General features: G+C 39.7%; 1 protein-coding gene across 1 annotated transcript in view; it reads right to left on the bottom strand.

The window, feature by feature from the left end:
• Positions 1-1051: 1051 nt before the first annotated feature.
• The window catches only part of LOC110044067 (dynein light chain Tctex-type protein 2B-like), a 23044-nt gene continuing 9042 nt past the window's right edge, over positions 1052-15053 (bottom strand). Inside the window, exons 3-5 of the mRNA XM_020749594.2 lie at positions 13453-13522; positions 12453-12516; positions 1052-1505 (exon numbers count right to left, since the gene is read on the bottom strand). Coding sequence (XP_020605253.2) covers positions 1458-1505; positions 12453-12516; positions 13453-13522 — 182 coding nt within the window. The 3' untranslated portion in view covers positions 1052-1457. The remainder of the gene's footprint in view (positions 1506-12452; positions 12517-13452; positions 13523-15053) is intronic.

Raw genomic sequence — 15053 nt, 5'->3', positions numbered from 1 at the left:
ATTTGCTCCTTATTTCACCACCAAGACATAGCTAATACTCATCCCTTCGCAGAGAAGCTCAAATCTGCTCTTGCAGTCAGCCCTCTTTTCGTCAAACGGGCGTTAACAGGTTTAAAGAAATAAGAATGTTTAGATGCCCCCCTGAACAGCTCAAACTGAAACAAAGCGATGTTTTATTTGATATTATTTTGTTAAAAAAGGCTACAGACCATCTTTAATTTTAACCTTCAAACCAGTGCCAGATAATGAGACAAAAATCTTTTTTTTTTTTTTTCTGCGAATTAAATTAAAAGGTCCCGTTCGTGATCTTTGCAAATTGATAAGTAGTGTTAGGTGCCTCTGATCTGGAGTCCTGGATAAAATGTGCTAGATGATAATCCCTTTAGAGACGTCTACAGTCGCTATTTCCCAACGTGCCGAAAGGAAAGGAAATTAAAAACCGAACACGCTACCGAGCCAAGGCAAGGGTTTTCTGTATTAGGAAATGTAAGTGGACTCACATTTTCCCTTTTAGCTTACGGGACGACACACCCACAGAAAATGACAAGCTAACAACGCAACTGATAGTTAAGAATAAATAGCAAAAAAGGCTATTAGGCAGTGCTGGCAGTGTTGTGTATGTGTTCATTACAACTTGAAGCACTCCTATACAATCACATCACACCAGAGCAGAACATAAATTGATCAGGTTAATGAAATGGAAGTTCGATTCTTGTATTGGCATTTCCGAGAATCGTTGTTCAATTGTTCAAGGGCATTTCCTTCTTCCATTTCTTCTAGACACGACGAACATGATGTCTTTCCTTTGTTCTACGTTGTTACCCACAATCTTGATCGCCTCATCTTATCTTGAGTACGAAACCACGTAGATTACACGTCAGCTGAGCGATTTCCGATTGTAGGAAATTCAATCACAATTTCGGAAAGAAATCTTTGTCAAGTAAGAGTCAACCGGATAAAAAGGCAGGGATAAAACAACGATAAAGAAAAAGACCACTTAATTTGGCAATCAATAGTGCGAGACGAAAAAAAAAATCCATCTACCCAGCTCTTCGACAGTTTCAAAGAGACAACTTTATTACGAGAAACCGTGCTACAAAAAAATATTCCTAACATCAGATACCCTTCGTATTTAAGAAATTCTATACCTTATTACTAGGATCAAGATGACTTTTCATCGAGTTAGCATTTAACAACAAAGCTCATTTCCGTACAGACACATGAGAAGACTGGCGTGTTAAGAGCGCGCGAAAAGTGTTAAATAATACATGGATAACAATTTTCATGTTGTATAAAAAAAACACAGCATTTTTACCACAGTCTCTGGCGAGAAAGAAACTACGCCACGCATTGAAAGGGATCAAAACTGGTATTTACACAAGACCAATATTTATATTTACAGCGGCGAAGCTTTTGTACAGAGATGTTTGATTGAATCCACGAGGTTCCCATTGTGTTTAATAGTAGAAGACACCATAAGCTGCCACCAAACAAAACAAGGTATCCTAAAAAAACAGAAAGAAACAAGGACTAAATCAACTGACGGCTTCTTATGGAAAGTGAATACTGTGAGATAACTGCCTGCCGAACTACGACTGTCTGTATCAGCTGCTTACTATTTTAAGGGGGCACTGCTCTCTCAGTAACACCAATATAAGTCGAAGCAATTTGCAGAAATAATGAGTTCCCGATGCAAAACAAGAGCGGTGAAATAAAAAGCAGTCATAAGCAGCCAAACACACGATCTTGTTCAACGAAAGATTCAAATGCGATTATCTAAAAAACTGATTTCTTTATTGTCGTTCGGTTGGCCGCAAGACAAACACTTAAATATCTCGTGCACGCTGACACGCGGGAGTTCCATGCATTCTTTTTGTACGTTTCGTTGGTATTCAGCACAAGTAAGATGTTACAACGTTACAGCTACATCAACAACATAAAAACGCAGAATAACCCTGGCTGTCACATCGGGCTTTTTCTATAAAGCTTCTCACCTTCTCAGTTTTAAAAAAAATCCACTCTGTCAACGAAATAAAACCTAAAGAAATACTTCAGTTGGCGAACGTATTGGCAAACATGTTACCGTCATTTTTCGGCGCCTACTCTCGCCAAAACTCCCGGAAAACTTCCGAATAGTGCGACTGCAGCTAACCATTCAGAAGAGTGCACGAACACTCTCGAGCACGCCGAAAGTTTCCACGTCAGCCTGACGTCATGCGATGACACCATGTCGCCGAGCAACGCATCTCTCGAGAAGGGCGCGGGCTCGCTGAATTCTCTGAAAAGGGTTCGTACCGGAAAAGGCACCTGTAAACAACTAGTAGTGAACGGTCGTTTATCCAAAAATATCAAATATATTACAACTGTGAGAAAACAAAGAGTACGTTCTTTGGAGTTCAGCGTGGTGTGAAACGCGCCGACAACTGATCTTGCCGCTTGAAATCAGGCTGTTTCCGCGCGGCCTCGAACTGTCCAATGTCTGAAGGAAGGACGTATTAAAATTTGTTTAAGGGTGTTAACGCGTGAAAATGCTGCTAAAATCAAACAATTAATTTAAAACTTCCAGCCAGTTTATAGTAGAAAGAGACAGTTTCCGCAGCAAACCAACTCTACCGTAACCTTGTGTACAATACATGGTGTATTTTTTCCTCACAGAAACACAAGAGTAAAAAAGTTGTGCAAATACTACCTTGCGTTGCAGTGTAAAAGGGGAAGGGTGACGGAGACGGAAAAAGAGGCGGAAAGAGGAAAGGAATACTAGAAATTCAGCCGAAGTGGGTGAGTCACCCAGCTAGCTGTACATCTACAAGAATAATCCCAACTCAGGTTAACAGTGATCTTCAAGTTTTGTTATTTTAAGGCGAGTCAAGCCTTGAATATAGTTTAAGGGTATCAGACGCGCACAGGCATAACCAAATGATTTCGGTCAACTTCTCTAAAACAAGAACTAGCAGAGATTAATATCCGAAAGCGGAACACGATATTTCCCTGGCTCTAGCGTTAACGACGTGGCTGCTTCCGTACCCGCAGGGAAGACAAATGATTTCAAGCCGAACTTAAGGTTCGCTAATCTATTTTGGTTATTATAAGCCAGTATCACACAGCTTAACATAACAGCATGGTGATTAGACTGCGGCCTCGGCGGTTTGAGCCTTAAAACAATATCACCAAGCTATTATTTTACCGCAGAATGTCTCGGTGGAGTATTCTTGACAAGTAATGAAACGCCCATTTTTCACACTCTGATCGCGGGAGTGCCGCAAAGGGAGGGATCCGCGCGAGCTGTCGCGCACGATGCGCGATTTGCGACCTCCACGCTCTCGCGTTAGCTCGAAGGGTGTACCACTTTTCTCGACATAAAACGGGGTCGTTAGGTCAACGCGTCATATCCCAATCCTTATCGTTTGTCTTGCTAATGGCTGTCTGCAAGATGAAGATCTCATTCAGTTGTCTCCTTCTGCGACGGGTTTACAACTGTTGAACAACAAAAGCGCGGACGGCCTAGGCTGACAACACGCTGAACTAAATGACTCCACTATTACTTGTTGATCCGAACACGGTCAATTGGTGTATTTTTCAAGAATATAGCCATTGTTCAATTCAGTTTATTTATCTAAGTGAAGGATGAACGAACCAAGATGACGGACAACCCACGTGCAGAACCATTGTACTACTCATGAAACTTTGTCTTTAACAAGCGTGTTTTGGCTATTGTCGTCGAGTTTAAGCTTCCTAAGTTCTTTTCTGACACCAATGGGTGATAACAGTAAATTCTAAACGGCAACTGAAATGCCCTGTAAGACTAATGTTTTACATTTCAGCATAGAAAACTGCCGCTCAATGCTTTATAAGTCGTCAATTTTCGCTGTTCTTGTTTGTTTGTTATTTATACGAGCGAGTTACTTCATAAATCGTTCTTACCGCTGTAATAAAATGAAACCAAAGCTGATAACACTACCTAAAAAAAAAATTAGAGCCCTGCAGTTGAAAACAACACGGTTCTTTGATGCAGTCTGGTAAATTGACGACATCAAAGCCCCGCATATCCCAATTTCATCTCTGAAATGAAAAACAACACTTGTTATGTCTAAGAGAAGGGCATGTCTAGCTGACATGAACCAAAAACCGTTTATTAGCCCAAGGCATCTCACTGTAACAATAGTAGCAACACTAATTCAGAAGCAGAAACCAGAGTCGCCTCGTTTAAAATAACCATAGTTTTTTTTTTTTCTGCGCGACACGTGCAGTAAGGCGCACGAGTTAGCGCGCGCGGCCTTCAAGAATAAATCCCGCCCCCCTTAAAACATCTTTTCAGAAAGCATCGTTGAGAAAAATACACGCGATGAAAAAGCGACAGTGATTTCAAGCTACACAACACGCAAAAGCAAAATAGGCAATCTGAACGCACCCTGCGTCCCGTGGGAAAGTTATTTTTTTACATATCTCACATGTCATATACCACTTCATAATTTTAATCTTTCTTTTTGGTTGTTTTTTTGTGGGATATCCTCGGCATTTTCCATGTCATATACCACTTCATAATTTTAATCTTTCTGTTTTAGTTGTTTTCTTGTGGGATATCCTCGGCATTTTCTACGCCATCTAAAACCTGTTCAAAAATACTAAAAACCGTCCTATCAGTCAATACCTTGTTGGTACTCATCTTTTCATCTATTTCGTTTATTCACTGTTAGTTTGCTGGGAGTTCAAACAAGTTCTGTAACTACTGACGACATTTGCACATAATAGCCAAAAAAAAAAAAACGTTAAATAACCAAAGAGAGCTGGTTACTTTTAATACCTTGTTTTTCTTTTCCCTAAAAAAATAATCCAGCGTCCTCATTAGCGGGAATACTGATGGTAATGTAAACCACTGACTTTGACATGGAGCTAAATTCAAGTCATCGGTCAACAGATGGGGTCGAAGGTGTGTTTTCGCTAGAGGCACGTTTTTAAAACGTGAATGCTGCCATTAACTTTACTATTAACTACTCGCTTACACAGTCACAAACGAAAACGACCTAGAAAAAGAAACAAGTTTTTTTCACCGAGATCCCTTTTTTGACTTGATTTATGCAGGAGTTGCTAGAATAAGGAGAATCGTTGTTCGGCTACGCTAAGAGGGCACAAAGAGTAATCCGTCGGCGTCATTTCAAAATGGTTCAATTTTTTCCCAGCTACTTTGAACATTAATATGGTAAGCCGGTTAAGTTTTAAAACAATCTCTCATCAGAGCAAATCGTTTGGTATGCAAGGAACTGGTGTGAGGAGAAATTACAAGAGCTGAAAATACGATTAGAATTCAATCTAGCACTTGACGAAAGTTTGCCTGCTGATTTCGCCGGAGATCTGATATTTTTGAAATTGAACGCGTCGTCTCCGAGGAGTGGATTCAAGTCCGGTGATAAGATACAAATTCCCAAGCAACACAAAAACACGAGAGAAGCTATTCCAAACTGTGCTTAACAATGCGGAACCTTGTGCATGATGGTGGCGGTTTACTGACTACAAAGAGAAAATAATTAACAAGTTTAAAATGCAGGATTAATTAGTTCTGTCAACTTTTAGCTTCAGGCAAGGGATACAATGATACTTAATAACACAGCTCTGCCAAAATTATCGCGGTTTTTGGACACAATGAGTTTAATTTCCGAATTGAAACGAGCCTCTAATAAGTGATCTTTCTGATAAATATAGTAACTGAAAGAAAAGAAAACATTGATCGACTGTAAGTTGAGGGTTTTACTTTGAACAACGAACAAATCAAACCTCTGTCGAAGCATAGCTTTCGTCAGTTGTAAAGTGTTCACAATGTAAAATCTACTTTGCCAAGGTAACCTTGAACTTCAAACATATACACAGACAGGTGGAAACAAACTGTCTATTTAATTTCAAATTGTGTTTTTTAACAATGTAAAGCCTCTATTGATCAACAATAAACACTTGCGACGAAAACAAGTTGACAGATGAATTGTTTTCAGTGAAGTTCACGTGTCTTCAACCAATTTTCTATTGGCCAAAATCATGGAACGCGGATGACAAAGACAATAAAAAAGCTTAAAAGCAGTCACAGAAACATGATCCCGAAAACTCTTCACGTGCAACTAAATTACCCATGAAATCAAAACAACGCGCCGCTTGATGTATGATCACTAGGCTTGGTCCGCCTCGTGGTAAGGGCTCCTTCGCCAAGCACGTGTTCTCAATTCAAGTTATGGGACCAATATACAAAACGTTAAATTAAAGCTATACAAACCACGCAGGCAAATTAACCCCCCGATGCATGTGATTCCACACGATATGGTCTGTTGCCAAGCGCCCCTGCGCCTCTTAGCATGATGAAGTCCAGCGCGCTGTCTGTCTCAAAAGCTAGAACGGGGGCTCATTGCAACTCTCAAAGAGTACCGAAAAATGTTTCCGAAGGGGGCTTGACAGTCTCCGGTGTATCGCACTTCGTTTATTTCGCATTATTTTTGCTCACATGCCGCGCTAAAACCCCAAACCCCATGCAAATAGCTTTTTTGCTAAACAAGGAAAAAGCCACACTTCTAATGACGTTGCGCTTTGCCGGTAACGTCGTCGCGATTATTAGATGCTTGCCTGAAGCGGGGTCGTGGGAACAAACCGTGAGAAAACTACATGTTCTGGCCACAAAAGCTTGCAGCATTCAGTTCATTCTCTTTATTAGCAAACACACCTGTCGCGGTTAAGTCGCATTGTTTCAGGCGCTCTGTGTTTATATAACAGTGGTCGAGGTTGTTGATCGTTCGTCCGTAACAGGATTACGTTGTCTCGAAAACTTGCAAATTTGTTACCGCAGCGCGTTTTCTACACAACAACGCCACGAAACAACACGATATCGGTTGGTTTACGCGAGCCGACAATCAATTTTGAACTCCAAATGACAAAAGGGCACCGCGAGCTAAACGTCCAGTTTTCAGGTCGTGATTTTACTGACAGATTGCGCGCCAAAAAGGATTAACAAAAGCCTGGATAAAAGCTGTTAGGTTATGTAACATTAACTTAACAACGTGCGACGACTTGAATGAACGAAGTAATCGTGCCTTTGTACGACATTAAATTCAAGAAGTGCCCAGGGGCTATGAACATTGGTGGTTTATTGTCCGTATAGTCGCTTGTTGTAATATCACGAGTGTTAAACTTTTGCAATTAGCATCCAAAAGTTTTCTTATTTTCGGGCAAATTTACTACGTTGTTTTGAAACAAGTTTGGCAAATAAACAAATATGTCACAACAGCCGATATTTATCGTTTCTTTGCATCAAGCACCGCAGGAACTGTCTGTGCGAAAAACTAAGTTCATTTTGCAGAGACAAACACTCCAATTATCGCGCACTGCGAGGGAGGCAAGTGGCTAGAGAAAGGCCGCTTCAAATTCCCGAATTTTCCAACGCGCGTAGGTAATACAAATTGAGACAAAGGAATTCGCCGTCAATGGGGCTTGGCGAGAACCGAGCACAAAAACAAAGTGTATTTGTTACAACACAATTGGAACGTTCCAGCTGCGATTGAAAACACCTGCTAAATGGAAAACTAAAATATGTTTTCTTGCTACGCAACCATGCATCTAGCGCTACACTTCTGCTCTGTAGGATTGTTTGAAAAGATCATCTTTGTCTGGTAGCAGGACGAGGCTCGGGTGTTGTTTTAAAAAACAACCAATCAACTCTCACTCTCTAAACATTTTCGTGGAATTTCAAGCTTTGTTACAAAACACCAGAAAGATCTACAATTAAAAAGTTTTTTAGTGTCTTCGTTGCCTGAAAACTAATCAGAGGAAAGTTAAACTAAGAGAAATAGTGTCCGTTTGTATCAATAAGATGGACGGATCGTGTCGACGAACAATTGCGGGCAGGTGCGGCAAACAGCGACAAACTGTAAGTCGCACAAAAGAAATCACGTAAATACCTGCAGAAAGAGCGATGTTTTTCGCTAACATAACTTACTGCTAAATTCTTTTTCTTGCTCGATTTACAATATCCCTAATTTACGGTGAAGGTTAACATGGCTGTTTTATTGTCACGCTTTCATGTTTTATAGACTGCAGTAGAATTCTACTTATGTCGCCCTGCGACAGCCATAATAGGATAAAATACTCGTGAGGTTTGATCGCAAACTGCTATTTTAAGACACTAACTTAGGGTAAGGCCGAAACAGAAAGTTCTTTAGTATTTAGAAAAGTGCATTTTAGGAAAGTGTGTTGTTTGTGGAGAGTAAAACGACGCTGCACATGGTAGCGTTGTAACGTTCTCCCTCAAACTGTGACTTTTTCAAGAGAAAAACGTGAGAAAAACAAGAGAAAAACGTGACGCATTAAAAATTTCCTACACTGTATGTATTGCCCTGGCAAGGAATTTACTGAGTCCTGCGTGGTTTTGATTCTTAAATCGAAATCCAATGTCTGTCAATCACTTGAAAGCCCAATAGGTGAGCTTTCCGAATGAGCAGGTCATGCAGGCAGTTTTTCCAGCATATTCTTGCAGCGCTGTTCACCGATAGCACACAAACAAAAGTCAGGATTGAATTGGCGAAGAAGTGTGAGATTTCCGTGAGCTGATGATGAGTGAAATCTCTTCCGCTTGGCAGAAATAGTTCTGGCGATTATTGCCTTGTTGAAAGCGAAAGCTATCGATGAGAGGTTTAACTTTCACGGTTATGGCGTAAAGCTAATAGCGCGGTGACCAAACCCAAGAGAGTTTCACATCAGAGAGACGTGAACGTCCCAAAATATTCTAGCCCCTGTGGTCAGCATGAACCTTTTTGAGAAAAGAGTGACTGACGCTTTTGCTGATGGAAAAAATGCGAAATGTTGCGATTCAAATAAAGGTGGCTGGTGAGTACAAGACTGCATATGGTTGTGTTTATTCTACTGATGGGGTCTACAGAAACAATCTCAAATTCCAATTTATGTTTTCCTAAGCAGTGCTCTCAGTTACATTTTTCGCTGAGTGCATGGAAAAACACTTGTTGACGGAGCCTCCACAATTAGCTTATGCTGTATTCTAAATGATGAGCTTTTGAATGTTTGAGTGCCTACCTTGGAGATTACTTAGTTTTGTAAGAATTTCTATAAACTTGAGTGTTTGGATAAAAGAAAAATGACTACAGCATTGAAAGTAGAGACGTTTTATCTGCTTATTGAACACCGGGGAAAGTTTGGCGAAACAGCAAAGGAAAGCTGGTAGTTGGGCTAAATTTATCGTCTAAAAGACAACTGCTCTGTCGACGTGTTCGTGAGTAAAAACTGTTTTCAGCCTGAGGCGACGCGAATCTCATGGTTCCTGTTTGCGTGCAAAAAGGTTTTTTCATCTCTTTTCAGACAAGTTATTAAATTCGTGACGATTACTTAGCTGTGAAACAAAGCTTGTGATAACAAATCTGTCTTGATTCTTATACTTTAGTGATTCTCATTCAGCAGGTTTCAAAAAGTACGTTTTTAATCATTTCGACAATTAAGTGATCAAAATTTTGTGTACGCTCTTTGCCGCAGTCATTATTGACACAAACCAAGCACAGAGCCATGAATGCAAGCTAATGGGAATGTCTGGTTTTCCTTGATGACAAAGTCTTTAATCCATGTTTGATTAATCCACCCTTTCAGTGCTAGACTTGAGAACTAGATTAAGTATTTTAAGCAGGTTTTAATACGCGTACAATTGAAAGAATGCAGACTAAATTAAATTTTCTGCAGGGAATGGCTAAACATTTTTGCACCAAATCCACGAAAAGTACGTTTTGGCGTTTGTGCAAAATCTACGTTTTCTTCAACTCTTTTAGGCCTAAGTTCAAAATACTAACTCTCCTTATCAAATACCACTACTACTTTTCAGAGCTTTTTGTAAGAATCTGACGTTCAATGAACGCAATACACTCCGTATTTTCGACTTGACGATTTCTTTCTTCTGGTCGCCTTCTGTTCGGCAATGTGCTGATGTAGAACAGGAATTGCAAAAATGTCGATAGTTATTGTGAATTAAAATCTTCTTTTGAATGTGCTAACCACATGCAGACAGTTTCTTCTGGCAAATCCATGTAGCTCCCATGCTTTGAGCCGCTTAAGTTTGGAAAGACAACATAAAAGACGACAGGTTAGAGGTCTGAGACTGTCACGAAGGGTGGTCATGCCTGCTAATGCCTCGGCTCAACTTGGAGATTTTTTCCATGATTTGTCTTTTCAAATAGTATGACCAGTGATGTGAAGTGTAAATACTACTGTTTAGGAGATAACAATGAACACGTCTTTGTCGTTGGGTGAAGACTCTGTTCCAAGTCTGATGTCTCACTGGTTTTCTGTCGGTGGTTCAAATAATGAACAATTCAATGGTAGTACACTAAAGGTTACGCCCAATATTTTTGTCAGGTTCAGTAACCAGTAATACTCATAGCTAGAGAGACGCACTGTGAGAGAAAAGTGCCTTGCCTTAGAACAACAGACTTAGAACTCCAGCGCAATCCAGTGGTCAATGTTTGTTTCTAAAAAGCATCAATGGACGAGTGTACCAGAAACCAGAACGAAGCGAAAAAAACTCAAAGGACACACAGGAAATACTTGATTTTACCGTCTTTGTTTTGTATTTTCAGGTACTAATGCTAATGTACCATCCTGCAGTGTTTAAATTTCTGCTACCTGTATGTCACCTCAGTCTGAAGATGATATAGAATTATATCGAAATATTACACGCGCGATTCCTTGCATTTGTTGCCTGTATTATAGACACAATGCATTTACTCGGTATCACATTTATTCTTTATCTCTTAAAACTATCAACAGGTAATGGATTTTTAAATAGAGTTGCTTCTCTAAGTACTTCTCTAAGTTTCTACACTAACCATCTGAGGCAAAAGTAGCATATATCTTTGGTCAAGCTATTTGACATTCAACAGAACAGACAGATGTGTACCAAAGCGGATTAATTTATCAGGATTCCACAAGAGAAGGGAAAAAAAAAAACAAAAAAAAAAAAAAAACAAGTACAGATGGATATTGGCGCTCAAAACCACAAAGATAAGACTTAAATCTGAAAACCAGAGGGTGCACAGATAAACAATGTTAGTGCATGCACTTCATAAGGTTTCTGCACTTAAGTATTTGAGACAATGCCACCATGTATCTTTAATTTGGTCCAGTTATTTTGACAACATGATCATTAAGCAACAGAACACACAGATACATGTCAAAACTGACGACAGTTTTAATATCAAGCTTCCAATCATGAGGCATCATTATCTCAGGAACTCTCTGTAAGTAGCTAAAACGTTTGCTAAAATTATCGCAGCTGCCTGTTGATTACTTATTGCACTAATCAAAATAAAAAACCGTGAATTATGATGATAAAAATTTAAGCTGCAGCCACCTGGCAGCTCTTGATTATGAAAGCCACTTTTTGGTAAGCTCCACATAACATAAACCCCAGTTAACTCAGATTAATACTAGTCAACTTGAACTGATCTGAATTTGCTTCACTGCAATATAATTTTATGCAATAATTTCATTGCAAGTCAAACTCCTGCACCTTCTATTGTGCAGCTCCAGAAAATAGCCACACCCACCTCAAAGAGGGGTAAAGAAAATTCCGAAGGGGGGAGGGGCAGGGTTTCAAAGAAAAGTATGAAGCTACATGAACTAACCTGGAATTTCCAGATAGGAGGGTTCAAACCAAACATTTTTTTGTCTATGGGTCTGAATATTTTCTGCACAAAACACATTTGCACGTTCCTAGGAATTGAATATTCTGCTGTATCCTGGGCCCAGTTGTTCAATGAGTGGGTAATGCTATCCACTGGATTAAACATTATTTATCCTTTGGATAACTGAGACCAGGATGGCTGGCACAGGTAGGCACAGGGAGGGAACATGAAGCATAAAGCAATGAAGCAAGAGGCTCAACTGTAAAGGAACTGAGGAAGTGAGATGAGAATATCTTGTTCCCAAATCCCCTAAAAGTGACTTATCCACTCTCTTAGCATGTCACGCCTATTTTTCCCTGCCACTTGCCTAGCCAAACCTGTCTTCAGTGTCATATTGTAATTTTCAACATAGCTTTTATTGCAGTTGAGTCTGCAGTGAAATATTCCTTTGTTTAACAAGGCATACAGACAAGGTAAAAGAGTCAATTAACACTAGAAAGCAGTTTCACCTTTTCACCTTGTTTGTGTTTGAAACCACTGATAACTGAAACAAGAGCTATTAGCTCACACTTAGTTAAAGGCTTTTTTGTTTGGATTATCAGCAACAGGAACAAGACAGCTAAAATTAATTTTTAAAAAAATTGGGCTGATGTATAAACAGATGATGCACAAAATAAGAAGACAGTGAAAGGAGCTTACTCTGTGGTGGGGTTTATAGATTGCAAGTTTTGTGCATGTAGATGATTCTGGCTGACAAAGGCACTGTTTTCTCGTTTGAAAGATGTGTGTTAACTCTAAACTTACATTCATGAAAACATCTTGGGCGTAATTGTCTGTGTCTGAATCCCAAAGGCATCTGCACGCTACCCTGAAAATGAACGATAATTATTAGAACTGTATTAGAACTTGGTTTGAAACAGAGTTATGAAGTGAAACCTGCCGTAAGGTGACAAAAAAATTTGATACAAAACATGTATGTCACTTATGGGAGGCAGTCACTCATCAGAGGTGTGACCACAAGGCGATGACCTGTAGTGGTGACACAGGCTTTTGTAAATGAAAGCAAAATGAAATACAAATGTCAACGAGTCAGGTCGTCATAAAGAGTGGTTTGACTGTGGGTTTCGACTGTAGTTATTGGTATGTATTCTTCATCTTCCCCTGTAAGTCAAAACTTTGAAAAACAAAGTGAAACTCATCATCATCAATTCCAGTTCCCCAGATCAGAGATGCAAGAAGGGGCCTTAAAATTCAATATGTTCCATTAAATCATACACTTATTGAAAAACCTAAGAAACTCCAAATATTTGAAAAAAATCCTTTTGAATATTATTGTGGAAGGCATTGTGGCCTAATGGTTAGTGTGGTGGATTCAAGATTGAGTGAGTCCAGGTTGGAACCAGAAACAGGTTCCTTGTGCTGTATTCTTAGGCAAGACACTTTACTGTCACAGTGCCTTTCCCTAGCCTGGAGTATACATGGGTACCGTCAAATTTAATCCTGGGGGTAACCCTGTAATGGACGGACATCTCATCGGGGGGGGGGGGGGAACTACTCCTTGTCGCTTCATGCTATGGTAACAAAAAAGGATGTAAGCACCAGCCAAGGCCAGTAGGCTCAAACACAGTGCCCTTACCTCTATCGAATTTAGAATATTTTTGCCTGTTATAAGAATGAGATGTATTTGGTCATCTCACTAAATATTAGTGAGACACTAACAGTACTTTTAAATGATACAATATTAATAAAATATAAGTTCACTAATTTCCACAATTTATATGGAACATATCTATACAAAACTTACTTGACTCCTTCTCCTCTCTGTTCACCAATGACTACCTGGACAATAAATTTATATCTGTCCAATTCAAGTTCTGAAATGAATTAAGATTCAGAGAAACCATATTAAAGTAGAATTATTATTCAAAGGCCTTTGTTTTACACTGCAACTAGTCATAATCAATCAGCTTGTTGAACACATCGATAGTACTAGCAAACAGCTAGTTATAACCTATACATCATTGAACCAAGCTATAATAATTGCAAATTCCTAAGGTGGCTCGCAACAGTTGCCAGCCTGTTCTGAACACTACTTTGATAGATTCACACTGCTACTCATCTTTAGTTAACACTGAAATTAAATGGCATAGACAAAAATCACAAACTGAAAAAGGGTAGCAATATCAGTTGTTATGACCTACCTTAAGAGAAACAAAAATAGTTTGAGATGGAAGGGACCTGAGTCAGCCAATAGTAAATGACAGAAGAAGCTTGTCCAATGGAAAATGATTTCAGTTTGAGTAAGTGGGGAGAACCAATTTTCTAATCTATTCACAGACATTTATTTTTCTGCTATGAGTTATTTTTCTTCAAGCGTGCAAGCAATGCATGAAAGCAGCCCCAAAACTGGCACAAAAAAATTAAATGTTTATGGACTTGTTTGGAAAAAAGACACTTTTCAGTCTCCTCCCCCATGTCATCACCTTGGTCATTACCACCTCCACCTGACTGACTATGTTTTCAAAATTAATCTCTGGCCTTGACAATGATCGATGGGTGGGGATATGATCAATACAGCCTCCTAGACCATCCAGAGACTAACAAAATTTAGTGCTTAGTCCAAAAGGAACATACTGTTTCTGCTGTGTGAACATCTCCTGGTCCCCATTTCTCCACATCTTCTGATCTACAACCACCATTCTGTAAGCATCATGATTGATACTGGTGCAGAAACCAACATAATAACAGCTTCCCTTGCAGAATTCATTGGCACTATGAGCACCAAGAGCTACTAGTCTGCCTTACAAGCTGATGGCCTCACCCCGAGGGGTACACCCGGAACAATTGGACGGGGATGTGTGGCCCGCTTCCCAAAACCCTTACCCTGTTTATGACCAAAATTGGTCATACTCCCTACCCTCTTTATGACCTGACCAAAAATTCAAAACCCTACTTATGACCTGACTCTTACATCAAAACCCTGTTTCAGACCTGCATTACTATTAGTTCGCTAGTTCAGACCAATATTAAATTGCCGTTAACATAATTTGTGAGGGGTTTTTGTTGATTTTCTTTTCGATAATGATGAAAAAGTGGCTTCTTCTTAAAAACATACCCATCAAGGCCAGAGTGCAAAATCCATACCCTATTTATGACCAAAATGGCTAAAATCAGCTAAAATCGATACCCTATTTATGACCAAAACGGTTGAAAAGTTACCATACCCTTTAGGGCCACACATACCTAAATAGCTCATACAAGCGAGTACCCCCCCCCCCCCCCCTGGCGGCCTCACCTGCTTTCCATTCTTGGTGGGACCCATCTACCTCTGACCTGTTGTGGAAGAATGCTTACACTAGATTCCCTTGTTGTTGAAGACCTCAATTCATGACCACCAATGACATT

The sequence above is a fragment of the Orbicella faveolata genome, unplaced genomic scaffold (assembly GCF_042242905.1).
Source record: "Orbicella faveolata isolate gen_17 unplaced genomic scaffold, um_ofav_v1 contig_25, whole genome shotgun sequence".
Lineage (NCBI taxonomy): Eukaryota > Metazoa > Cnidaria > Anthozoa > Scleractinia > Merulinidae > Orbicella > Orbicella faveolata.
Note: the sequence above shows the minus strand (reverse complement) of the source record. Positions and strands in the feature narration are given on the sequence as shown.